Source organism: Pteronotus mesoamericanus, unplaced genomic scaffold (genome assembly GCF_021234165.1).
Source record: "Pteronotus mesoamericanus isolate MK-2021 breed Mesoamerican mustached bat unplaced genomic scaffold, CSHL_Meso_final contig_130, whole genome shotgun sequence".
Classification (NCBI taxonomy): Eukaryota; Metazoa; Chordata; class Mammalia; order Chiroptera; family Mormoopidae; genus Pteronotus; species Pteronotus mesoamericanus.
Window position 1 is genome coordinate 16,334,097 of NW_026555060.1, and position 26,197 is coordinate 16,360,293.

The following is a 26,197-nucleotide window of genomic DNA, read 5'->3' on the forward strand; positions in this document are numbered from 1 at the left end:
CTGGTGGTAGTGTTGTGGTCTGAAGTGTCCACTGGGTACACTGGCTCTGGGGCCTTCCAAGAGGTGCAAGGTCAGCTACCACTTGAGCCTTGCCTGGGGCCACCCATCATGAGCTACAGAGTGATATGCAAATAGCTCTTACTTGTGCTTGATTGGAGGTACCCAGGAGAGGCCAAGCTGAAAACCAAAGTAAACTGTTGCTGCTGTTGGTCCTGGGGCCACTTCGCAAGAGGTATGGCGTATATAGAAGCCAGATGCTGCATATATAAGGGAAAGTCCAAAGCATGAGGCAAGAAAGGCCATTTTTATGGAAAAGCCACTAGAAATAGCTTGGGTGTGTTAGCAAATTGGGTGGGCGAGGTCTCAGGAAATCACCAGGACATGGTAAAAAGTGGGAACCAGGTTAATGGAGACTCGGATATGTGCCCTCCTGCCAGCTCTGTGGAGGGGGTCTCAGAAAAAGAACAACGGCCTGTTCCAGCACTTTTGTCAGGCAGAAAGCTGCTCTCTGCCAACTGCCGCCCTGATGCAAGACAATTCAGTTCCCCCCCATATGTTCCTGGTTCCTTTCAAGCTGTTAACCCAGCTCTGGACCTCAGAGGGAGTAAGTTCAAGTAAGTTTGTACATGGGCCCTTTAAGAGGAGCTGTGTGGGACTCCAGAAGCCCTCCATCTCACTCAATCACAATCCCTGCTGGTTTTACAACCAGAAGTTATGGGGACTTCTCCTGCTGGCTCTGAAACCTTGGGCTGCAAGGCCTGGTGTGGGGCTGGGACCCCTCACTCCTCATGGGGGACCTCTGCAGCTAAAATACCCTTTCCTATATTTATCCATAACACCTGGGTGTGGGACCAGCCCTTTCTGCCTATCTGCCCCTCCTACCAGTCTCAGTGTGACTTCTTTAAAGCCGTAGGTGTAGGACTTCCATTTATCTAGATTTGAGGAGATTCTGAATGATGGTTGTTCTGTAGTTTAGCTGTAATTTTGATATGATTGTGGGAAGATCGAGTACTGTATTTACCTATACCACCAACTTGACTGGATATCCCAATATACATTTATGATAAAAACCCTCAGCAAACTGGGAATAAAAGGGAACTTTCCAAAACTGATAAGTACCTGAAAAACACAACTAACATGTTTCACAATTAAAGACTGAATGTTTTAAGTCTAAGATTAGAAATGAGACAAAAAATTCTGCTCTTATCACTTCTGTTCAGCATTAGGTCCTAGCCAGTAGAGTAATGCAAGAAAAAGAAATAAATGGCATCCAGATTGGAAAAAAAGAACTATTTCTATTTCCAGATGACTTAATTATCTATATGGGAAATCCTAAGGAATCTACCAAAAAAAACCTGTTAGAAATAATAAATGAATTTAGCAAGTTTACAAAAATCAAGATACAAAAATAATGTATTTCCTCTATATACTCGCAGTGAAAAATCAAGATTGAAAATTTAAAGAACGGTTGCAATGGCATAAAAATATGCAGTTCTTATGGACAAATTTGACAAAATATGTACAGATTATGAAAACACTGCTGAGAGTAATTAAAGACTTGACTTCATGGACAAACTGTGTTCATGATTCATAAGATGCATGTTAATAAGCTGTCAGTTATCTCCAACTTGATTTATAGATTCAGCACAATCCCAATCAAAATCCCAGCAGGGAATTTTTGAAAATTAACATGAACCTCTAAAATGTGCGGGCATTCATGGACCTTGGATAGCTGAAACAATTTTGAAAAAGAGCAAAGCTGGAGGACTCACACAATTTGATTTCCATGCTTACTCTAAAGGCACAGTAGTCACGGTAAAGTGATATTGGCATGAGGATAAGCATATAGATTGATCAAATAGAACAGAAAACCCAGAAATAGACCCTGTGAGTCATATATGGTAAATAAATTTCTGACAAAGCCGCCAAGGCTATTCAAACCAAAAAAGGATAATTTTTTCAACAAATGGTGCTGGAGCTATTGGACAGGAAAAAAAAAGGATCTCAACCCTTACCTCACACTTCATGTGAAAGTTAACTTGAAATGGCTCATAAACCTAAATGTAATAGCTAAAACCACAACCACAATATTTCCAGAATAAGGTACAAAAGAGGATCTTAATGGCCTTGGGTTTGGCCGAGATGTCTTTAAATAGTGTAAATTGCTCGTCATCAAAATTTTTTTTTTTTTTTACTCTTCAAAATGTTAAAAGAAAACTGAAAAGCCAAGCCACAGAGTTGGAGAAGATATTTGCAATACATATCTAATGAGGGATTTGCATATAGAATATACAAAGAACTATTACAATTCAATAACATGGTGACTGATCCACTTTTCAAAAATGGGCAAACAATTGGAATAGACATGAACAAAGGCTCAATATCAGTCTATAAGGAAATACAAATTAAAATCTCAACAAGATTTCACTGTATATGCACTAAAATGACTACAGTGTAAAAGTCTGACAATATCAAGTATTACCAAGGATGAGAATTAACTAGAACTCTCATTCACAGTTGGTGGGAATGTAAAACATAAAGCCAATTGGAAAAATATATTGACAGTTAAAAAATTTTTAAATCTATACCTATCACATGATCTGGTAATTCTATTTACAGGTATTTATCCAAGATAAATAAATGCATATAGTCACACAAAGACTTGTACATAAATGTTTATAGCAGTTGTATTTATAGAAGCCAAAAACTGGAAATAGCCCTGGTGTTTATCAACAAATGAATGGATAAATAAGTCATTGTAGATAAGCTGGGAATACTGCTCAGCAATAAAAAGAATATACTATTCCTGTGAACAGCAACAGTGATGAATCTCAAAATTATGCACAGTAAAAAAACACAAAATTAAAAATACATTTGTATGGTCCAATTCATTTGAAATTCTTGAAAATGCAAACTCATCGTTAGTGACCAAAAGCAGCTCAGTGGTTGCCTGGTGATGGGGCAGGAGAGTGTGGAGGTTTGCCTTACAAAGAGGCATAAGGAAACTTTCAGAAATGGCAGATTTGTTCATTATCTGGATTACAGTGATGACTTCGCAAGTAACAAAGTTGACAAAGTATGAGTATCCAAAAAATATAAATGTCTCCTAAAAATCAATTTAATAAAAGACATATTATCCAATAGAAAAATAGTCAGAGCTGAAAAATGGTAGCTCAGATAAGGAATGTACAAAAATATTCTAACCTCATTAATAATAAGTGAAGCTAATTTAAACCGTGATGGAATATTATTACCCACAACAGATTCATTGTTTAAAAAATTTATAAGTCTTACAGTATTAAGTGTTGGCAATGTTGTGAAGCAATGGAAACTTTCACCTGGTGATGGTAGGAGCAAAGGTTAGTAAAACTGATTTTGACAACTTTGGGGAAATTAGTGGTGTTATTAAAAAGATTGTTGTTATTTCTTTTGTAAATGTTTGCTAAATTTCACCAGTGAAACTATCTGGGCATAGAGTTTTCTTTAGGTGAAGCTTTTTGATAAAAGATTTATTTATTTATTTGCTTGTTTTTTAAAAATATGGAATGCTTCACAAATTTGCATGTCATCCTTGCGCAGGGGCGGTGCTAATCTTCTCTGTATTGTTTCAATTTTAGTCTATGTGCTGCTGAAGTCAGCACTGGATTTATTTTTTAATAGCAAGTCATGTTTTCTATTTCACTTTATTTCAGTTTTGTTAGGTTGTATTCTTCAATTTGTCCATTTAATTTAATTATAAATTTGTTGCTATGAGGTTTTCCAATAATGTTCCCTTATTATCCATCCTTCTAATATCTGTATAATCTAAAATTTTGGCTCTATTTTCTCTATTGCTTTTTATTTCATTGATATTTGTTCTGACCTTTATCCTTTTTCTTCCTTCTATATATTTTTGTTACTTGCCCTTTTTCCACCTCCTTAGTATGGAACCTTAATTTGGTCACTGATTTCAGACTTTTTATTAATTTTTAATATGAGCACTTTATTAATTTCCTTCTCAGAACTTACCTGTACCACACAAATTTTGACACTTTGTGTTTTCATTTAGTGTGGAATATTTTCTGATTTCTGATTTTTCTTATGATTTAAAACTATGTTAATTTATAAATATTAGTGATTTTCATCCTCTCTGTGTATTTATATTTAAATGCTTCTGCTATAGACAATAAGTAGTTAGATCTTGCTGTTTCATACATTCTGGTTATTTCTAGTTAAAATACTATGTTTAGTGCCAGAGGTGTCCAACTTTTTGGCGTCTCTGGGCCACACCGGACGAAAAGTTGTCTTGGGACACATGTTAAATACACAAACACTTGCGAAAACTGATGAGCAAAAAAAAGGTTTTAAGTAATTTACGATTTTTCTGTTGAGCCACATCCGTAGCTACCTTGGGTGGGCCACTTGTAGCCTGCAGGCCACGGGTTGAACACCCCTGGTTAGTCCATCAATAGTTAATGTTATTATTGATAGGGTTGAATTCAAGTCTACCAATTTACTTTGTTTTCTATGTGTTCCCTCTGGGTTTGTTGTTGTTCCTCTGTGTCTTCTTTGTCTTTCTTTTACCATATTAGAATTCTATTTTAATTTATTATCATTTTGGTTTATTGCTCATCTTTTAGTGGTTGCTCTAACAATTATAATTTACACTCTTAAATTTTTACAATCTACTTACAGTTCATGTTGGGATATTTCATGTGAAATCTTGAAAATATGTTTGTTTATATAGATTTATTTATTTCTGTACTCTTCAAGTTAGAGTTGTCATATCAATTACATTTACATCAAATTAAAATTCTTGCTTTAAACAGTCATATGTATTGAAAGAAATTAAGACAAAATAGTCATATATTTACCATTTCTGATGCTCTTTATTCCTTCTACAAGTTCAGAGGTTCTATGTAGGTTTCCCTTCAGCCTGAAGAACTTCCTTTAACTTTTCTTATTGGTCTGGTCTGCTGGAGATACAATCCCTCTCTTCTTTATTTATCTAAAAGTATCCTTCTTTTGCTTTTAATCTTGAAAGATACTTTCCTTCAATATAGAATTCTGAGTTGACAGTGTTTCTTTCTTTCAGCATTTTAGAGATCTTATTTCACTACTCCTGAGTTGCCATCTCATTGTCACGCCAAAATAGGTCACATATTCTTACATATTTGTGTATTGAGTATTTTTGGACTTTATGGGCATTATGAATGTTATGTAGAATTTTTTTAAATCAGGTAATTAATTTGGTTGGGCTCTGACTGCAAGCTCTCTGTCATCTTCAGTGGGAGGCCGCTCAAATTTCAGTTCAATCTTTGAGCCTTATCTTGGCTGCAAGCCTGGTTCAAACATCAGCCAGAGATTTGGGCAGAATGTATGTACAGAATTTGGGGGTCCCAACCTGGCTCTTCTCGAGGTTGCTCTGAAGTCTGTCTTCAGCAATCCCACAAAGCTGCCAGCTTTCTGCCATTTTTTTAGGTTCTCCACCTAACACAGACTGGGCACTGCCAAGTTAAAAGCTGTAAAAATGGGAAATCTCATTCCTTGAAGAGCTCTTGGCCTTCCAAAATCTGTCTGCTTTTTATCTCTTTCTATTGTCTTCAGGTAGTTGTTTGTTTGTTTTTTAATATATTCTTTCCAAAGTTTATAGTTGTCATCTGTGGAAGGATTGGCTTGATAACAACTACTTGGGCAAGACCAGGGACATAACTCCCCTGAATGTTGTCTTCATAATATAAACATTACCATGCCGCACCCCACACTTAAAGTTACTGAATGGTATCCCATTGTATTTAAAACTATATTCAAACTTTGCACCTTCTCCTTGACCTTAGCACACCCTCCCAGCTTTTCCCTCCTCTGGAATCATGGCATAGTTTTTTTTTTTTCTGCTATTTTTTCTTCCCACTTAAAAAAAAAACAAACCTTCTTTTTTAGAATTTTAGGTTCATGGCAAAACCAAGGGGAAGATATAGTTACTTCCCATATAACTCCTGGGCCCATTTCTTCCCTCTTCTCATATGGTTACTTTGTTTCGTTCTTTGGATCTCAGCAAAAATATCATCTCCTCAAGAGAGGTCTTTTCTGACCATTTCATCTAACTTTGTCCCAACTTTATCCACCTAACTTCATTGTCTATTTTGCTTATCACTGTATATTTGACATCTAGCATAGTAGCTGGTATATAGTATGCACTCGATACTTTTTTTAATGAACAAGGGATGGCTTGTTCAATATTTCTAGAAATTTCTTATAGTGGTATGGAGAAAATTATTTTTAAACCATTTTAATGGAGGTAAGTTAAAATATTATCTTTGAATTTAAACCCACTGAGATAACCTAAACATGGCCCTTAATGAAAATCAGTTACTGTCCTCCCAGATCCCAAGATTTCATGAGACAAGTGTTCTGTTCTGTTGAATTCTAATCTATCAGTAGAGAAGAGATATTTTTGAAAATACATGATAGCTGATGTTCAAGCACCAATGAGATTAATGGTTAGATGTATTTCCCATCATTGTTTAATTTCATAATAAGATTACCTAGAATTACTGGCATTACTTATAAATTTGTGTTATTAAAAATCTTTTTTTATTTAAAGCTTTTAAAAAAATAATAGAAATAGGCAAGAAATATACTAAAACAGGTTTAGTTTCAACAAGTAGTAAAGAAACAATTAAAATAACATCATTGTCACAATCAGATTCATGAATATTAAAAATATTGGTAATATCAAGTATTGGCAACTCTGAAAGGAACTGGGTATTCATGAAACTTTTTCTTCATCTTAAAGCAGTCCCTTTAGCATATTGTGCAGTGCTGGTTTGGTGAAGGTGTATTCTTTTAGCCTTCTTTGTCTGGGAAACTCCTTATTTTGCCTTCCATTTTCATTGAGAGCCTTGCTGGGTAGAGCAGTCTTGGTTGCAGGCCTTTGTTTTTCATGACTTGGAATATTTCTTGCCATTCCCTTCTGGCTTGCAGTGTTTCTGTTGAGAAGTCAGATGCTAGCCGTATCGGGGCTGCCTTATATTTTACTACCTCTTTCTCCCTTGCTTCCTTTAGGATTCTCTGTTTGACTTTGCTATTTGCCATTTTAACAATGATGTGTCATGGAGTGGGCCTCATTGGGTTCCTCTTGAATGGGACCCTCTGTGCTTCCTGGACTTGTGTGACTTTTTCTGTCCTCCAATTAGGGAAGTTTTCCATCATTACTTTTTCAAACAGGTTCTCTATCCCTTCCTCATCCTCTTCTCCTTCTGGTATCCCTATTATACAGATGCTATTATGTTTCGGGTTGTCCTGCATTTCCTAAATGCCTCTTCATTCTTTCTGGGTCTTTTTTCATTTTCTTGCTCTTTCTGGGACCTTTTTTCTACCTTATCCTCCAGCTTGCTGATTCAATCCTCTGCTTCATCTAGCCTGCTTTTGATTTCTTCTACTGTGTTCTTCGATTCAGAAATTGCATTCTTAATTTCCTCTTGTCTCTTATTGATAGTTTCTATGTCCTTTTTCATGCTGATAGAGTTTTCAGTAAGTTCCTGATAGTTTCCCTGTAGTTTCTCATAGTTCTCTTTGAGCTTGCTGAGCTCATTGAGCTTTCTTAGAACCATTGTTTGGAACTCAATGTCTGATAGTTTACTTGCCTCTATTTCACTTGGTTCTCTTTCTGGGGATTCCTCCTTTCCCTTCGAGTGGGGCATATTTCTTTGTCTTCCCATTATTTGTGAGACTCTTCTCTTTTGCTTCTGTATCTTAAGTTAATCTGTCTTGAGTTCCTTACTTTCTGGTGTGAACTTCTATGGTAGGAGGCCATTGTTTTTACTTTCTGGATCTCTGTTATTAAAAATCTTAATATTATTGAACCATACATTAATAATATATGTTTTGCCTTTTGTGACAATATGAATGGACTTTGAAGAAATAATGTAAAGTAAGTCAGTTAGAGGAAGACAGGTATTGTATGATCTCACTTTGTGTGGCATCTAAAACAAAAACAGAAAACAAAAAACTGCTTGGGCTGGTGTAGTTGATTGGAGTGTCAACCTGTGACCTAAAAGTTGCAGGTTTGTTTCCCAGTCAGGGCACATGCCTGGGTTATGTGTTTATCCCCAGTCTGGGTGTGAGTGGGATGCAACTGATTTATGCTTTTCTCTTATATCAATGTTTCTCTCTCCCTCTTTCCCTTCCTCTCTCTCTAAAAGTAAAAGCAATGAAAAATGTCCTCAGTTGAGGATTTAAAAAAAACAAAAAAACACATAAATACAGAGAACAGATTGGTGGTTGCCAGAAGTGGGTGGTAAGCATGGGTGAAATGGGCGAAGGTGAAAGGCATGAATTTCCAGTTACAAGATGAATAAGTCAGGGGAATGTACAGCAAGATGACTATAGTTAATAATACTGTATTATATATTTGAAAGTAGCTAGGAGAGTAGATCTTAGAAGTTATCAGAGAAAAAAATTATAACTATCTGGTGATGGATATTAACTAGATTTTTTGTGATGATCCTTTTGCAATATACACAAATATTGAATCATTATGTTGTATACCTAGAATTAATAATGTTATATGTCAATTACATCTCAAATTTTTTTAAAAATATGTTGATAAAATGTGTTTTATTCCTGAAAATTATAATTGACTTGATTACATTATTTCATTTATTACATTATTAATGTTTGCCTATAAATTATTTTAATTTTTCCCTAAAAAAATCTTATAAGGACTGAGTTTTATAGCTATTTTAGTAATATATTAAACAAATTATAACCACATTAGCAAACAATGCATGTTTCTCTATAATTTCTTTTATGTTTAAAACCATAAACAAATGCTAATGAATTTAAATATTTACAATTTTGTCTATTCCTGTTTACTTCTTTTAAATGCTTTATTTCTAGGAGCACATTTATTTTCTCATTCACATTCAACATTATAACTTATTTTCCCATAATGTTTTTGTTAGTCTAATGGTTTAAGATGCTCTTTCATTGCTATAGAAAGTTTTACAGAGAATTCTTTTTAATCTTTGCAAACAACAACAAATGATATGGGCCTTTAATTTCACAGATTAATAAACATAAAGAAGAAATGGAAATGAGAAGAAAGCTAGACAGCCAAAATATCAAGGTTTGTATTTAAGTTCTTTTTTTTTTCTTTTATTCTGTGCTTCTCTTGTTTTGGCATCTGGGTTGAGTGATCTATACATAGCATGCAGGACTTGCTTCATGTAGCAAACATCTGAGTTTGAAAGAGAAGAAGCTTAACAGTGTAGCAAGAAGTGTGGATGGGACACCAGGAGGCTGATGTTGAGAGCAGTGAGAAGGAAAGAGTGAGTGTAAGCACACGAGAAAGCAAGCCTGGCATAAGGAGAGTGAAAGGTATCATCCTCCTGTACTGATGCTCAGGCTCATTGCCTTTTCCCCAGATTCCTGTCCCTTCCCTTCTACCTTTTATTCCCCTCCCCCACCTTATCACAAATAAGATACAAACCTCAAGCTACAGGAACAGCCCACTCCACTTTTCCAGGTGCCTCCAGAAAACATTGATCTGATGGTATGTTTTTCTTTGTACACTAACATCCTTGGGAAGAGTGGGGCGGCGGAGAGCCCAAATTGCAAATTAAATAAGGCCAGGGGAGATTGTGGGACTGGGAGCAAGAACAGATCCGGGTCCTTTGGGACTGAAAACTCCAACCCTGCAATTCCAGCTCAGCGCAAAGGAGGAAAAAAATGGAACACAAATCTGAAGAATGAAGTGAGAATAACAAAGTTGGTTCTTTTTGTGTGCCAGAGCTCGAGATCAGCCGATGGAAAAGGGGCCACTTTATTTCCATGGCCCTCACAACCCAGGATTCCATCCAGGACTGGAACCGTTTTGAAGCCGCATTCTGCCTCCATCAGTTCATTGCATGTGAAGACCAAAGGAGTTAAGGCACCAACGAAGTCTTTACAGCAAGAGCGCCCTGTGGTAAGAACTGCTCACGTGGCCACACCCTGCGACACCCTCATCTACACAGGGGCCCTGGTTCTCTTAGCACTATTGCAACTGCACATCATACCTCACATCCGCATCAAGAAAGTTGACAGTCTCGACACACCTGATTGTCCCTGCTCCCCGCACACATCTGGGCAGGGCCTCTGGCTGCTCTTCTCTGTCCCCATACATCTTTGTTACCTGAAAGAACGCTGCTGTTCTCCCCAGCTCAGCGCTTTATTTAGCTTAGTCACTAAGGCATAGTATATCTCTCTTAAATCAGCCAGGTAGAGAAGCCATATTCCAACCACTTTCTAGGGTGTATAATCTCTAACTCATTACTGCCCAATATTTATCAGAAGCTTACCAAATTTTCCCCGAAGGGCATGCAGGTATACAGAATGTTTGCTTATAGTTTTCTAAATAGACAGCTGGAATGACTCATACTATCCATGCATGCATGGAATTATCTGCTATGGCTGTCCCTGTTCACCTTCCTCTCAAATAATCAGAGTTGCTTTTGCTGGATCTGCAGTGCTACTATTGATCTACATAAAGGGCATGTCAAGAAGTAGCCTGGTGATGTTCAATTCAACATTGACTTGTTGTGTGGGCGTTGCAGAGGTACTGCTCGTGGCATTACTCAATGCGTCCCTTTAGGTTGATCCTGTGGGGGAACTTTCGTCTGCCCTTAGTTATGTGAATGGTTGTACTTTCTCTGAGCAATTGATCTTTCCTGGTGACACTGTGAATTGTGTAACTAGTCAAGACTCCTTTTCCACATTGACTCTCAGAAAGGTTAGAAGCCAATCAATGACTCATCTAGCCAACACATAACACTTAATAGAAAGAGTCTCTCCACCTGCATGCTTTGATTTCCCATACTCAGTCTTGTTTCTACTTGTTCCCACATTCTCCCTCCCTCTCCTACAGGAAGCAGAATCTGCCTCCCTAACATTCAGGGCATGGAGGAGCAGAGCAGAACCACTCTCCTGTGTCATCCTTGCTCTAAACAGACAGAGAAAGACCTAGGCCTCTCATACCAGCTCCCCAGGCTGATGGCTCATTGCACATGCCCAGCAGAGGAGGGAGACAGCAAGTAGAGAGAGGACAGGGTGTTATATTAGTGGAAGTCACTCCCCAGGAGTTGAGAAAAAGGATTGTCCTCTAAGAGCATTCCCATTTTGTAGAAAGTTAGGAAGTATAGACAACTGGAAACCAATGTAATTCCTCACAGAAGAGAAAGACATTTGGAGGGGAAGTTGACACATGAATGACCGGTGCTTGGGTACTAGAAGTAAGATTTTTAGAGTCCAGGTCTTGGAAAGGTTTTTTTTTAATGTCTAAATTAATTCACTTATTTTTTTATTCTTACACAAACACAAAAAGAACAACAAAACAAAAACAAAGAAACAACAAAAAAGGAAAAGAACCCTGCCCGAGCATTGCTGCCTGCTGAATGGGCAGGGAGATCAACCATATTGGGTGAGGGACTCCAGTCCACGCCTTGGACTTAGTAAACCTGTGGTCCAGGCAATATCCTGCTCCAGAAGCTTCTGTCAGCTGCCAGAAATCAGGTCGAGTGCCAGGGTTCTGTGCTTCATGGCTCTGTGATGAATGTGGCCAGGGCTGCTGAGCTGAGTTGGCAACTGGGACAGAGTGACGGGTCCTCCAAGCCTGAGAGGGCAACAGCGGGCAGCGGGGGGGGGGGGCGTCCCCATCCCTACAGCAACCCCAGAGCTGTAACTAAATCCTAGAATCCCAGTTTAGAAACTCCATTGTCCTCAGTTTACAGATCGAAATTGAGTTTCAAAAATCATAGCCACAGGGGCAGAAGTACTGCCTGTTCTCACCCACAGAAAATGCACAGTAAGGAGAGACAAAGGCAGGCAGGTCTCTGAGAAGGTGACATTTCAATAGAATTTTCTGTGTAACATTTTTGCCTTCTGATTGTAATGATGGTTGTCTTGCTGTTTCCAAAACATGGCAGTACATTCTGTCAGCCGATAGACTCTGAAGTTAATGAATGTATAACAATAAGTAAAAATTGGATGGGGGAAGGGGAGAGATGACATAAGCTGGTGCTTACATCTTTATATTGATTAACTTGATTTTACAAATTAAAGTTAAAGTAGTTTTCTGGCTCATCATTATCACTAGCATATACACTTCTGTTATTATAAGGGGTCCCTTATAGCGCCTTCCCATGTGGTCTATTCTTCACTATAGATTAACAATATATATATTTATGCACTCTGGTTATACTTTTGTATCTTCCTTTTAAATATTTTATTATATTGAGATAACTGGACATCTTAAAGATCATCTTTAAAGGTTTTGTAATATTTACTACGTGTAAATGTCCAAGCAGAGAGCTTGCTGCAGGAACTTTTAAATCAGTCATTTAACTTACCCAATTAATCATACTTATTTTTTGAAATCTGTGTCATTCGGTGGGAACAGCACACATGCTTCACTCAGTGGAGTACACAGTGATAAACTGAGTGTTTAGCCAGTCTGAAAAACGCGATATGAACATTGCTGTCTGATTTCTATTTATGAACGATTTCACAACTGAAAATTTGTATTTGTACAGTGTTTTTGTGTAAAGTTTATTTTTTGATATCTGTAACACATTTCAAATGCTAAGGTTTCACATAACAAGGTTAAATTGGATTTCCATGTTCTCCCAACTCCACTCCCCCACTCCCCCACCACCACCCCCCAGCCAGGGTAATTCGTTAATTAAGGCTGCACCCAGTGAATGCTTCCCTGGAAGATTTCTGACCTTCCATGGGGTAACCTGGTGTATGATGATGGAACATATGGCGTGTGCTTAGATCTGCAGAAAACATTAGGGCCGTTCTGTGTGGGAAATGGGACATGGAACAAAGTGTTCTGTGTCCCCATTCTTAAAGTTCACACAATACAAAGCAATTCATATATTATACAGGATTTTAATAAAAACTCTAGAGCACTCTTCTTTCATTCAAAAATTATTAGATGAAATATTTTTGCAAGAGTTTTGCAATTACAACCATAGTCACCCTGCAAGTTCATAATTTTTGAAAAATTATTCTTACAGGATATAGAATTATTATTACAGGTATATAGTATTATAGGCTAGATGGGGAGGGAAAAACCTTTCCTTCTGGAACTTCCCATTCATTCCTTTCCTCAACAACCTGTTTATTTGACTAAATTGCACATGAAGTTTAAAATAAACACCATCAGAGGAGAAAATAATATAACATGTTGTTTATTATTTTTCCTTCCCGTGGCTTGGTTTGATAAAGTAGGCAGTTAATAGTTCTGCAGAGCATTGTGGAAAGCCTTTTGCAGCATTTTGCTCATTTGGCCACAGGATAGAGGGGCACAGAAATACAGAGATAGGACATCTGGACATATGCATGGTCTTCAGAGGTTGTCAAAGAATATTTATTGTATTTTGATAGATTGTGTTGACACACTAAAATTTCCCTTATACTAGATCTTTGTCTCATAATATGAATAACTTTAAAATATACAGATAATTGATATCATACACTATAATTACTTGTTTTATTTTAAAATCAAAATTTTCTTTTTTTTAATTGTTCGAATACATTTGTCTCATTTTCCCACCACCACTTTCCCCGGCCCCACCCCCCCCCACCTCCCACCCTCAATCCTTCCCCACTTTGCCTTTGTCCATGGGTCCTATATACATGTTCCTTGATGACCTTTCCCCTTCTTTTCCCTGTTACCCCCTGCCATTTACCATAAAAATGAATTCGTCTTTAGATTCTGCTCTCAGAGAATTGAGAGCAAAAATCTGAATAATATCCATTTAAAATTTAACTGAGAGTGGCTGTTATTTTCTACAGTATTTTATTCTGAGTAGTTTGATGATAAATTGAATACTTTCAGTATGTTGGGAACTGAAAATATTTTAGTGAAAATAATATTTACTACTTGCATAAATGAACATTTTTATTTGCAAGACTACTTAGGGGTTCATGCTTTGTCTCTTATTTTCTTTTTGTTGGAGGATGATTATAACATTTTATTTGGAGAATTGATGATATTACAGTATCATTTAACTTAAGGACCAAATATATTACCATGGAGATCAAGAAAAGATGAATTTGAGATCTGTGTCAATTATTATTCTTCCCTAGACATTTTCAGTCGGGGGGCAGATGCTAGGTCCTTGCCATGTTTAATATCACGTGGTGGCAGCAGAAGAAATGTCATCCTTGACTTACAAGAGCACACAAAGCAGCCATCTTACTCCTCACTGTTTGGTGTTGCTTTATTGCATCTGCCAGGGTTTGAGCTGTGTGTTTCTCTCCAGTTCCCATTAGGAGTTGAGTCCAGTCTTGAACAGCAGGTCATTTGGCAAGAGTCTTAACATTGCCCCCACACAGGTCGTACCCCAATGGAGACTGAACAATTTGATATGTTGTCACTCATCCTAATTGCCATTATGGCAGATAACAATTCTGTTGCTTGGTGCTATGAGTTCTATTATAGAACTGCTTCACATTGATGCTCAAGGCCAGAATTAAGCCCAAGGCAGCCACACCATTTAGACACTGGTATTGGACTGTTGGCTACCCTTTTGGATCTAGCACTACCAACTTGTCAGTTTCTCCAGCCCTGATTTCTTCAGGCCGAGAATCTCTAGTATGCAGCTTTCTCCTCATACCCTAAGGGTATGTTTCTATAAATTATGACCCATATCAATTTCTTTAGAAATGTATTTTCATGGATGGTGGTATTTAAAATTTTCTTCATTTAATATCCTTTCTTTTCCTCAGTGTAATCTCTTTTTTTTTTCATCAAGAAAACTTGAACCTGTAGTGTCCTGAGTAACAGCCCATGAACTGAAAGGTTGCCAGTTCAGTTCCTGGTTGGGACACATGCCTGGGTTGTGGGGCCAGGTCCCCAGTTGGGGACATGTTTGAGGGGCAACAAATTGATGTTTCTCTTGCTCTCACACATCGATATTTCTCTCCCTCCCTGTCTCTCTTCCTTCCTGTCTCTCTAAAAATAAATAAATAAAATCTTTTAAAAAGAAAGAAAACCTGAACTTTTAAAGAAAAGTTGTTCTCATATCTATTAATGTATTATATATTACTTTTAACTTGCATAATCTGATCAAACTTAGATAATCAATGATATCTCACTGAATTGATTTAATGGTAACCAAATCTAAAGAGTTCTTAAGTTTTGTTAACCTGTGCAACTCTATCATGGGATCAAGGTATACTTTTATTTAGGCTTTTAAAGATTTTGAAAATAGGAATCAAGATGGCGGAGGAGCGAGTGGAAGTCACACTGACCTCCTCCCAGGATCAACCTGGAATTACAACTAAATTCTGGAGAAATCACCTGGAATGAACAACTGAACAAAAGCGAAAAAGGAGGCTTTTCACTCAGGACAAACAGAAGAATCAGCTTTAACACAATCTAACTGGTAAGGAGTGCAGTTAGAGACTCAAGAAGGCAGGTGAGGTGCCCAGGGGGGGCAGCACCGGGAGAATATTAAAATGGCCACTTGGATCCCCCTGAGAAGAGTGGGGTCTAAACCATAAGCGGGGATCTCCAGCCTACAGCACCAGAGCCCAAAAAGTACACAAGTGCCAGCTGCGAAAAGTGGCAGGGTTGCTCTCTGCCAGAGACAGGAGGCTCTAGATGCAAAGAGCCGTTTAAAGGGCCAACACATAAATTTTTGTTTGCAGCCATTTACCCTGGGCTCCCACAAAGGCCGGGGCAGAGTGGGCTGGAGATACCTGAGGAAAGACTGGGGAAGGAGGCTTTGGGGAGAGAGTAGCTGGCAGGATCCCGGTGCTGACTCATCCCCCATACAGCAGCAGCCATCTTGCTCAGGCAGACCACTGCCCTGAGCTGCAACAGCTGAGGACCCAATAACCCTGCCCCCATAAGGGACTAAGCCCCACCCTGTGGTGTCTAAGCCAGCCTGCTGAGTGTAGAGTAACTAGATTAACAACTGAAGGAGACAGCCACAGACAATAGATTCCTGGAAGCCTCAAACAGACTACCTAAGGTCAGACGTGGACAACATCTGACATCATCAGAGGCAGATCCAAAAAGAAAAAACAGTGGTCTCCTCCCATATAAGTTCACACCACAGAGTTAGGAAATCAAGACAGATCAATTTAAGACACAGAAACAAAAAAGAAGAGGTTCACAAATAATGAGAAGACAAAGAAACACCCCCCAGTCAAAGGGAAAGGAGGAATCCCCAGAAAGAGAACCAAGTGAAATAGAGGCAAGTAAACTATCAGACATTGAGTTCCAAACAATGGTTCTAAGAAAGCTCAGTGAGCTAAGTGAGCTCAGAGAGAATTACCAAAAACTACAGGGAAACCATGAGGAACTTACTGCAAACTATATCAACATGAAAAAGGACATAGAAACTATCAATAAGAGACAAGAGGAAATTAAGAATGCAATTTCTGAATTGAAGAACACAGTAGAAGAAATCAAAAGCAGGCTAGATGAAGCAGAGGATTGAATCAGCAAGCTGGAGGGTAAGGTAGAAAAAAGGTCCCAGAAAGAGCAAGAAAATGAAAAAAGACCCAAAAAGAATGAAGAGGCATTTAGGGAAATGCAAGACAACCTGAAACTTAATAATATCCATATAATAGGGATACCAGAAGGAGAAGAAGAGGACCATGAGGAATGAAAAAGTAATAATGGAAACTTCCCTAATTGGGAAGAGGACCAGAGGAATGAAAAAGTCATGATGGAAAAGTTCCCTAAAGGAGGACAGAAAAAGTCACACAAGTCCAGGAAGCACAGAGGGCCCCATTTAAGAGGAATCCAATGAGACCCACTCCAAGACATATCATAATAAAAAGGGCAAATATCAAAGACAAACAGAGAATCCTAAAGAAGCAAGGGAGAAAGAGTAGTAACATATAAAGGAGCCCCGGTATGGCTAGCAGCTAAGTTCTCAACAGAAATGCTACAAGCCAGAAAGGAATGGCAAGAAATATTCCAAGTCATGAAAAACAAAGGCCTGCAACCAAGACTTCTCTACCCAAGGCTCTCAGTTAAAATGGAAGGCAAAATAAAGAGCTTCTCAGACAAAAGAAGGCTACAAGAATACACCTCCACCAAACCAGCATTGCAAAATATGCTAAAGGGACTGCTTTAAGAAGATAAAGAAAAAGAGTCTATGAATACCCAATTCCTTTCACAGTCACCAATACTTGATATTACCAATATTTTTAATACTTATTAATCTGATTGTGACAATGATGTGTTATTTTAATTGTTACTTTATTATTTGTTGAAACTAAACTTGTTTTTGTACATTCCTTTCCTATTTCTATTATTTTTTTAAAAACTTTAAATGACTTTTTGGTATTCTTTATCCACTTTTTGATTAAATGTTTGTAGAATTTTTTTCCCTAAAAAAACTATTAACCCTTCTTTGGATGCATTAAAAATACTTCCCTATTCTATTACTTGTCCTTTAACTTTTTTTACATAACTGTTACTGTATAGCCTTAAATGTTTAATATAGTCATATTGTCAACATTTTACTTTATATCTCCTGGGTTTGAATATGTTACTTCAGGGTAAGAAAAATATTATTTTGTATTTTCTCCTAAATTTTACATATCTCCTTAGATTTTACATATTGATTTTTAACTCACCTGAATATTTGTTGTATATGTGAAATAGGGCTCTATATTTGTTTTATTTCAAGTAATAGTGATCCATGCACCTTATATGTTGAATAAGCCTTATTTTTCCTATTGATGTGAAATATCAATTTAATCATATATTACTTCATTAGAAAGATATATTTTTTTTTTTCTAGAATTCTCATTTTATTTCATAGATCTACTTGATTATTTCTGTGCTGGTATCATGATTGCTGAGACTCTATAATGGATTTAAATTTTTTAACATTTTATAATGGATCTTGACATTTAAATAAATAAATAAAATCAATCTGCATTTAAAAAGAAGAAAGAAAGAAGGAACTCCTACCTTTTGCGACAACGTGGATGGAACTGGAGAATATTATGTTACGTGAAATAAGCCAGTCAGTGAGAGACAAATACCATATAATCTCACCTGTAAGTGGAATCTATTCAACAAAATAAACTAACGAACAAAATAAACCACAGGCAAGGAAACACAGGCAAAATAAACCATAGACTGAAAGTGACCAGAGGGGATGGGAAAGGAGGACAATGGTGGGAGGAAGGAGAAGGAACATGTATGAATGACCCCTGGACATGGACGACAAGGTGGGAATTGACTGTGGGAGCGGGGGTGGGGGTGGGATGGGTAGAGTAGGACAAAGGGAGAAAAATTGAGACAACTGTAATAGAATAAACATGATTTAAACATTTTTTTTAATTTTGAAAATAGCTTGAGAATCTCCTTCACCAATATCAAGTGGGATTCATTCCTCTGTTGAATATATGAGTATACATAAATATCAGGAATAGAAAAACAAGTTACCTACAACTAATGTCATGGACTGTTATGGAGTCAAGTTAATCTGATGGTTAAAATTATATGATGAAGCCATATTTTGTTTCATGCCACCGGAATTTGTGAACATGTCTCCAAGCAATCTAGAGTGTAATTCTGGTGGTCTTTTCTCTAGTTGGGAATCTGATGGAGATATATAGTATTTCCATCTGTTTTACATTAAGTAAGTCATAAGTATATTTTTAAAGATAATTTTTATATTAAAGTTAGAAAGATTACAATACACAATTTTAGATCCTCATACCACCATTGAAGAGCTTGGAGAGTAAATTTTAGGAAAGCAACAAAAAATTTCAGGCTAATGCACCCAAGTAGCTGGTTGATAAGAGATCAATAAAAAGTCAATGCACCCTGGCTGGTGTGGCTCAGTGGACTGAGTGCCAACCTGCAAATCAAAGGGTCACTGGTTCAATTCCCAGTCTAGGGAATATGCCTGGGATGCAGGCCAGGTCCCCAGTAGGGGGCACACAAGAGGCAACCACACATTGATGTTTCTCTTTCTTCCTCCCATTTTCTCTCTAAAAAATAACAATTAATTAAAAAAAGAAGTCAATGCAATTGGTAGGTATCTTTGGAAATTTCCTACCTAATAGCTAATAGTAAAGAGGATGTTCCTAGAATGCTCTCCATAAAGTCATTATGTAACTCATATAAGCAAGTCCATTTGTCTTGCCTTTGCATAATCTTTCCAGTGTTTTCAACAAAAGTATAGTTCTTTGGAATTCTTGGTGTATTTTAACCTTAAAAGAACTTAAAGTTTAATGTTGATATTTTCCTGTAACAATAACTGATATAATTTGTTGCAACAAGATTTGCATTTCACACTTTCATTTATACTATTCCTGGAGTTTTCACTTTTTTATGTAGATATAAGTTTCATTTATTTATGTATATCTAAGAAGGGATATGATGTCATATCCCCTCTTCCTGAAAAACCTAATTTTTAATTTTTTGCAGTTCTTATAGTACAGGTCTACTGGCAATGAATTCTCTCAGCTTTTGTTTGTCTGAAAAAAAATCCTTATTTTGTCTTCATTTTTGACAGAACTTTTCTGAGTGTAGAAGTCTGGGTCAACAGTTTTATTTCGATACTTTGAAGATGTCATTTCATTGTTTTTTATCTTGCATAGTTTTTGACAAAAAAATCTACTGTAAGTTTTCACTTTGTTTTTCTGATGTATCTTTTACTTTGGAATGCCTTCAAGGGTTTATCTTTGCTTTTCAACAGTATAGACTACAATGTTCCTTGGGTATTTGTTGTTTCTATCTACCCCCTTACCCCCGCCCCATCTTTCTCTCTCTCCATAAAACTTATGGAATTTGTGTTTTGATGCATTTTGTTAACCTTTGACCATTACTTAAATTTTCTCTTTTGCCCCATTCTCTCTCCCTTCTCCTTCTGAGACACCAGAATGTTTGCTATTGTCCCACAACTCTTAGATAGTAATTTTTATTATGTTTCCCTTTTTGTTTTAGTTCTGGGAATCTTCTTTTTATCTACCTTCAAATTCACTGATTATTTTCCTCAGCTGTATTGAATCTACTGATGTGTCCATCAAAGAAAATTTTTTCATCTTTGGTATCGTCTTTTTCATTTATAGTATTTCCATTTGACTCTTTTTTTATATTTTCCATTTCTATGCTGAAATTCCTTCTCTGTTATGTATTGTGCATGTTGTTTACCTTTTGTCCTAGGTTCTTTAACATTTGAATTATAGTTATTTTAAAATCTTCGTCTGATAGTTCCAAGACCTGGGTCATCCTTGAATCTGGTTTTGTTGATTGCTTTGCTTCCTAACAATAGGTTCTTCTCCCCTTGCCCTTTTGTGTGTGTCATAATTTTTTACTGAATGTCAGAATCATCATGTGTAGATTAGTAGAGACTGAAATAAACAGTGTTCACACCTGCAGATGGCATGTCTTTTCTTATATTGGACTATTGCTCTAAGGGGTTGAGCCAATATAGCCAGAAGTTGTATTAAGTTGAGTTGGGTTGTTGCTATAGTTCCTTTCAGTGGACCACAGCCTGGGGTTTTTTGTGTGTGTGGTAAGTGTGTACTTAGAGTGGGAGTGAGAATAACAGAGCACTTTCTCTACGTGCTGCTCTACCCTTAGCTTTCAGCAGAACATGTCCACCCATGCCACAGAGTGGGTCTCTTTTTATGTATCTAAACCTCCCTTGGTAACAGACTGCTATTGGCTGGCACTTCATAAGTGAGGGCAGAGATGATGTTCTCTTGTTCTAAACAAAACTCAGTCTCTGGAAAGTGCTGTGTGCCTGGCCCTCAGAGATAATCTTTTTCAGGATTTTTGCTCCTCCTCACTATGGTGGTCTACCTCTGCCTTTATCTGAAGTTGACTTTGCTTAGGTGTTTCCTTTCCTTCCTGTAATACTAGGAAACTCTACTTAGTATTAGTGAAGTCTCTAAGGCCTAAGACTATCCCCAACCCCTCATCCAGAGGAGGAGAATATTGCTGTTATTTTCCCCTTGCCATAATATGTCTTCATCTATGACCTTTAACAAGAGCTTTGCTTCCCTTCCCAGCCCTTTGTGAAGTGAGTAGGGCTTGGTGCCTAACACTTCTCCATTGATCACGTTCTTTGATCCTGATTGGCAAGAGTTTACTTTCCCTCATCCAGAGGCTTAAGACTTTTGTTTCCTAGCATAGAAGGGCATAGGAAAGGTACTTCTTTCCTAGCAGCAGCTGATCCCCTCCCCAAGCCTGCACCATCATAAGTCTTCTGCCCTGCCCTCAGTTTTTCTCATTAACATCTGGTAGGAGACAGTGGAAAAAGCTGTGAGCATGAACTTCTCTTTCAACATGTGACCTCAGCAACTTCAGAACCGCTCTGCCGCTCTGCTAACCTGTACTTGCCCTTCCATAGTTCTTTATATTTCAGCTTATTTTTCTTACCTGCTTGTATCGCAACTGGCATGGTGCTGCGTCTTCTGTAGATGAGACTGTTCATGTGTCACAACTCTCCTTGAGGAGGCTTACTCCTCTGGAATGCAGGTTACCTGTTTGTGACTTCAGTTCTCTGAAAGGTTCAAGAAAAGTCACCATTTTCTAGTGTATCTGGATTTTTCTTGTTGTTAGTCTGGGAACAGCATTTTTTTGCATCCTATGTGGGAGCCAGAAGTCTGAATTTCTTGTATAAAACAGATTTATACTTATACAAACTTTGCTCAATAAAGAAATGTCAAAAGAAGAAAGTAAAAAAGCATCCTGCCACCCAGAAATAATCATTGAAAACCCCTTGTGACCATCCTTTCAAGCAAATCTTGATACAGATTTGTACACACAGCAAGATTTGGGGAGCTTCATTCAATGCCATTCAATATATAAAATCTGTTATAAAGAAAACTTATTTCTTAATTTTATGAATTTCAGTTATAAATATATATACAAATTCAGAAGAAAGTGAGAAATATTTGTAAGAAATATCTAATCACAACTTTTGATTATCTTTATAATTGTTCATTTACATTTTCCTACTTAGGAACCTATCTACTTTTATATTAATATTGCCACTTATTTTCACCTCTAGCTATTGTTTAGCAGTCTAATATTTGCACCTGTCAATGAAGTAGCTACATAAAGACCAGCATGTGTATTCCAGAGAAAGTGGTATGTCAGCAGCTGATAAAACAAAATGACAATTTAATGTAGACAGAGCCAGGACTTAATACAACATGCTACAGCCAAGTTGAAAGTTCAACTCAAACTAGAGAGCAAACATTTCAGTCCACTGTGGTACTTTTCTTTTTTACTGAAAAGAGAAGCTATCTTTGTCATTGTGGTTGTCATTGTCAGAGTATTGTCTTTCAGAGATATTGAATAATTACTTGCTTTACAGAAAATATGTTTTATCACAGCCTTATCTCTATTACAGTCAATCATTTTGTGAGATTCAGAAAAAGGTAACCCTGAAAATTGAAACTAATTTTTATTGTATGTGAATTTAAACACTTATTTTTTAAAATAAACTTTAATTTACTGATAAGACCTTGGATGTGGTAAAATAAATAAATATAAATGTGTTTCTACATGGAAGTTTATTTTGTTTTACAAGCTAACTTTCTATGGATTAATTTTTTAAATTTGAGTTACTTTTTTTTTCCTGTTAGTATACTGGCAAATGCCCTCTAAATCAGGTGGCTCTTACGCCAACAATTTCCTAGGTCCGTAGTAAACAAATTGCAGTGAATTCACTCAACTTCTTCTGCCCTGGGCAGAGAGGCACTTCAAGTAGATCATGCCTTTTTAGGACAAATAGGTGCAAGGATCCCAAAAAGTGTATGCTTTCAGTCACCTTGGTGAAACCCACATTTTTGAAGCCAAGGAAGGATAATGGAAACAAAGACTTTTCATTGTTTTTGTCAAATGTGTGATGTTGTACCTTAAGCTTTCTCTTTTGCTAGCTTCCTGCATTGTGAGCCTTGAGAAGACTAAGTCATGGTGATGGCGGTGAGAGGTGGTAGTTTCTTCTAGGAAGTTTGAGATAGAGTATAGGCAACAAAGGGCACAATTATTTGGATAGATCTAGAACCACCAAAGGCCTCTTCAGTACTGTGTGGACTGATGGAGGAGGAGTTAGAGTTTAGAGAACTAAAAGTGATGTGTTAGGACCCAGGTTCAGGGTTAGATCAGTCCTGAGAATTCTCCTATCACCCAGGGATAAATCAGAACAACAAGTCAACCATGCCTAACTAAGCACAGCCTTCTATCCCTGACCTTATGCTTTTTTATTTCTATAAGTTTTGTGAATGGCCTTATTCAAGTCTTCAACTGATGATTTCAAATTCTATCCCTAGAACGGACCCCACTTCCAAATTCTAGGCCCTTGTCCCAATTGCCTATTGTATGTCTTTATGTGATTGTGCCATGTGTACCTGAAACTCAGTGTCTGAAACTGCATTTACCAAACTCTTCCTCAGGCAGGCAGTCAGGAAGGGAGGGAGGGAGGGAAGGAAGGAGGGAGGGAGGGAGGGAGGGCGGGAGGGAGGAAGAGAAAGAAGACTAACATAAAAAATTGTCCCTATGTCTATTTTTTTTTCTTATCATACTGAATGGTACCATTCTCCATCTAGTTGCTTGAATAAGAAATTATAGGCAGTTCTATTGTCACTCAAAAAGTGCTCTAAATTGTACCTTTCATAATTCCTCTCAAATGTATCTTCTCTACTTTAGCCCTGTTTTATTTTCTGTTGTATTTTCAAGGCTTAGAACATTTCCTGGCACATAGCAGGAATTCAGCAAATATTTAACAAGTGAAAGAACAAGGAAAACAAACAAAGCCATTGGCCCTGCAGGAAACAGTTAATTTAGGAAACAGACACAGACCTTAAGAGACATTTTTAAAATAAATATATTTTGGAAAAGGTTCAAGAGAAACTTTCATCCAGTAAGCAGGCTGCTATGAAAAAGAAACAAATCTGAGGAAAAGAACAATTTGTTGAAAATAACAACTTTAAAAAATGGCAATGAGCACATTGAAAAATAAAATTGGCACAGCTGAAGATCTAAGCAATAATCTGGAAGACAAAGAGAAAAAAAGTCTCTTAGAAGTAGTACAAAATAACAGACAGAAATTATGAAAAAGTTAAAAGACATAAAACAAGTTGTTCAAAAGGAAAAGAAATGTTTAAACCCTAATTCTTATATCCAGCTAAAATCTTAGTTGAGTATGCAAAAAAAATATGCATGATAATATGGACACAATAAAAAGGAGAAACTAGGAATGACTCAGAAGTGAGGAAAGCTAGAAAAAAATTAAAAGTTGAAACATTAAACAAACACTTGAAAGGGAGTTCTTTCAGTGGCAAAGTTTAATAACAGGTGTGCACCTCCTTCTTTATGGATAGTTATATTACTTGGTCCTATAGTCAGCAATATTTATATAAACACATTTTTAATGTTATTTACTAGACTGCAGTTTTTAGAATCAATATGTGGATAAAGCATGAAGAACTTAATTATAGTTAGAGAACAATTCTATAGACATTGACAATGTAAAAGTAACTTTCCTTCTAAAAACGGGGAAGTTGGGTGAGTGAAGATGTTGGAAAACATACAGGACTAAATAAATTTCCTATTTTTCACCCTTACTGATGTGACTCAGATGGCTGGGCATCGTCCCACAAAGCAAAAGTTCACAGGTTTGATTCTCGATTAGGATACATGCCTGGGTTGCAGGTTTGGTCCTTGGTCAGGTTGTGTTAGAGAGGCAACAAATTGATATTTCTCTTTTACATCAATGTTTCTCTTCCTCTCTTTCTCCCTCCCCTCCCTCTCTCTAAAACAGATAAAGCCTTTTAAATTTATGCCATTTTTCATAACAAAGAGTTAATATATCAAGTATACAAGTTTACATATATTGAAATCATAATAAAGGTAATGACATCTACAAATAAAAAAATCAAGCATGTGAGGTGTCAGAGAGAAGGTGGAAGGTAATGTGAATGCTCTAAAATTTTAAAGTTTATCTGTGGGGAGCCCAAATTAATAAAAGCTATTGTTTATTTATAATGATAATAATGAGAAAAACTAAAAACCAAAAACACCTTGGCTTCTGGGAAGTAAGTTTTATGTTCATGTACACTTTTTTTTTGAGAAAATAGTAAGTGTTTTAATTAGAGTCTTTTGCATGTAGGTTTAGATATAAAAAGAACTTCAAAGAATTTCCTAGGTGCCAGAGGCATTCTGATGTCTGTAACATAATGTGCTGAAGCACTTTGAATAAAATCATAATTTTTAAAACATATACATTTATAATTGTTGTAAATTATTCAATAGTTTGTATCAAGTTAATGGAGTGAGATAGAGATAAAAGGCAGTCCACATTCGTATTTTCAAGATAAATTTACTTCAAAGTCATGTTCTAAGTAGAGACATTGTGATAAGACTTAAAGATGTAAGCTGATGTTTGATTCACACTTAAGTGAAGGGAGAGAGGTACGGCAATTCCACATCCCCCAGTGTAGGAAGCATCAATGCACAGCACTCCCAGCAAGACAGTGAACTAGGTCCTGAGGAGACAGCTCTGTTTTCTGGTTGAAATGATTGATCAAAAAGTAAACTTTTGCTTTATGGTTCCTTTATTCTTTTTTCTTCTTCTTCCTTTTGTTGCTCTCTTGCAGAAGAGAGAAGAGTAGCCACAACCTCTTTCCTTCCTAAAGGCTTCCTCTGGTTTTGTTCAGAAACTTGGAGACTGAATTTGTTTATTACATCGTAGTGACAGGATCAAACATATCCACACGACAAATTGCAACATCCACATGACCATGAGGCTTTGCTGCACCTGCAGCATCAAAAACAACCTATTTATTTAGAATACTACACAAAACTTTGAACTTTAAGGCAAACTCATAGGGATTATAAAGAGTCAACATTTACTTATGCATTGATTGGTCATCTGCACAAAATATTAGGTCGTTGGGAAACACAAAACAAAGAAGATTTGCTTCCACTAACTCTAGCTGTCTTTTTTGTTGATACATTGGCATTGAATACACCTTTCTGCAGCTTCTGACAGTGTCAAATCTATTTTTGGACTTTTCTTAAAGTCAGTTAAAAATTCCAATGCATTTTGGCAATCCTGGCAACATCGGCTCCCAGAAAGTAGCTGCAACTCTTCCTCAGTCCTTCGTCAGCATCCCTAGGCCGCACTCTATACTATTCTGCTTACAGCTTATTTTTAAAATATGTGCATAA

The 26,197-nt window shown here is 37.0% G+C and overlaps 1 protein-coding gene, 1 non-coding gene and 1 pseudogene across 2 annotated transcripts in view; 1 reads left to right on the forward strand and 2 right to left on the reverse strand.

Annotated features, from left to right (window-relative positions):
* CUNH10orf67 (chromosome unknown C10orf67 homolog) overlaps positions 1-26,197 on the forward strand; it is a 121,414-nt gene that overhangs the window by 49,628 nt on the left and 45,589 nt on the right. The window contains exons 9-10 of the mRNA XM_054594705.1: positions 9,050-9,109; positions 9,773-9,949. Coding sequence (XP_054450680.1) covers positions 9,050-9,109; positions 9,773-9,949 — 237 coding nt within the window. The remainder of the gene's footprint in view (positions 1-9,049; positions 9,110-9,772; positions 9,950-26,197) is intronic.
* LOC129087763 (U6 spliceosomal RNA) lies at positions 3,535-3,641 on the reverse strand. The gene has a single exon (XR_008530929.1). It is a non-coding gene; the product is annotated as a U6 spliceosomal RNA (small nuclear RNA).
* On the reverse strand, positions 25,358-25,983 carry LOC129084272 (motile sperm domain-containing protein 1-like; annotated as a pseudogene).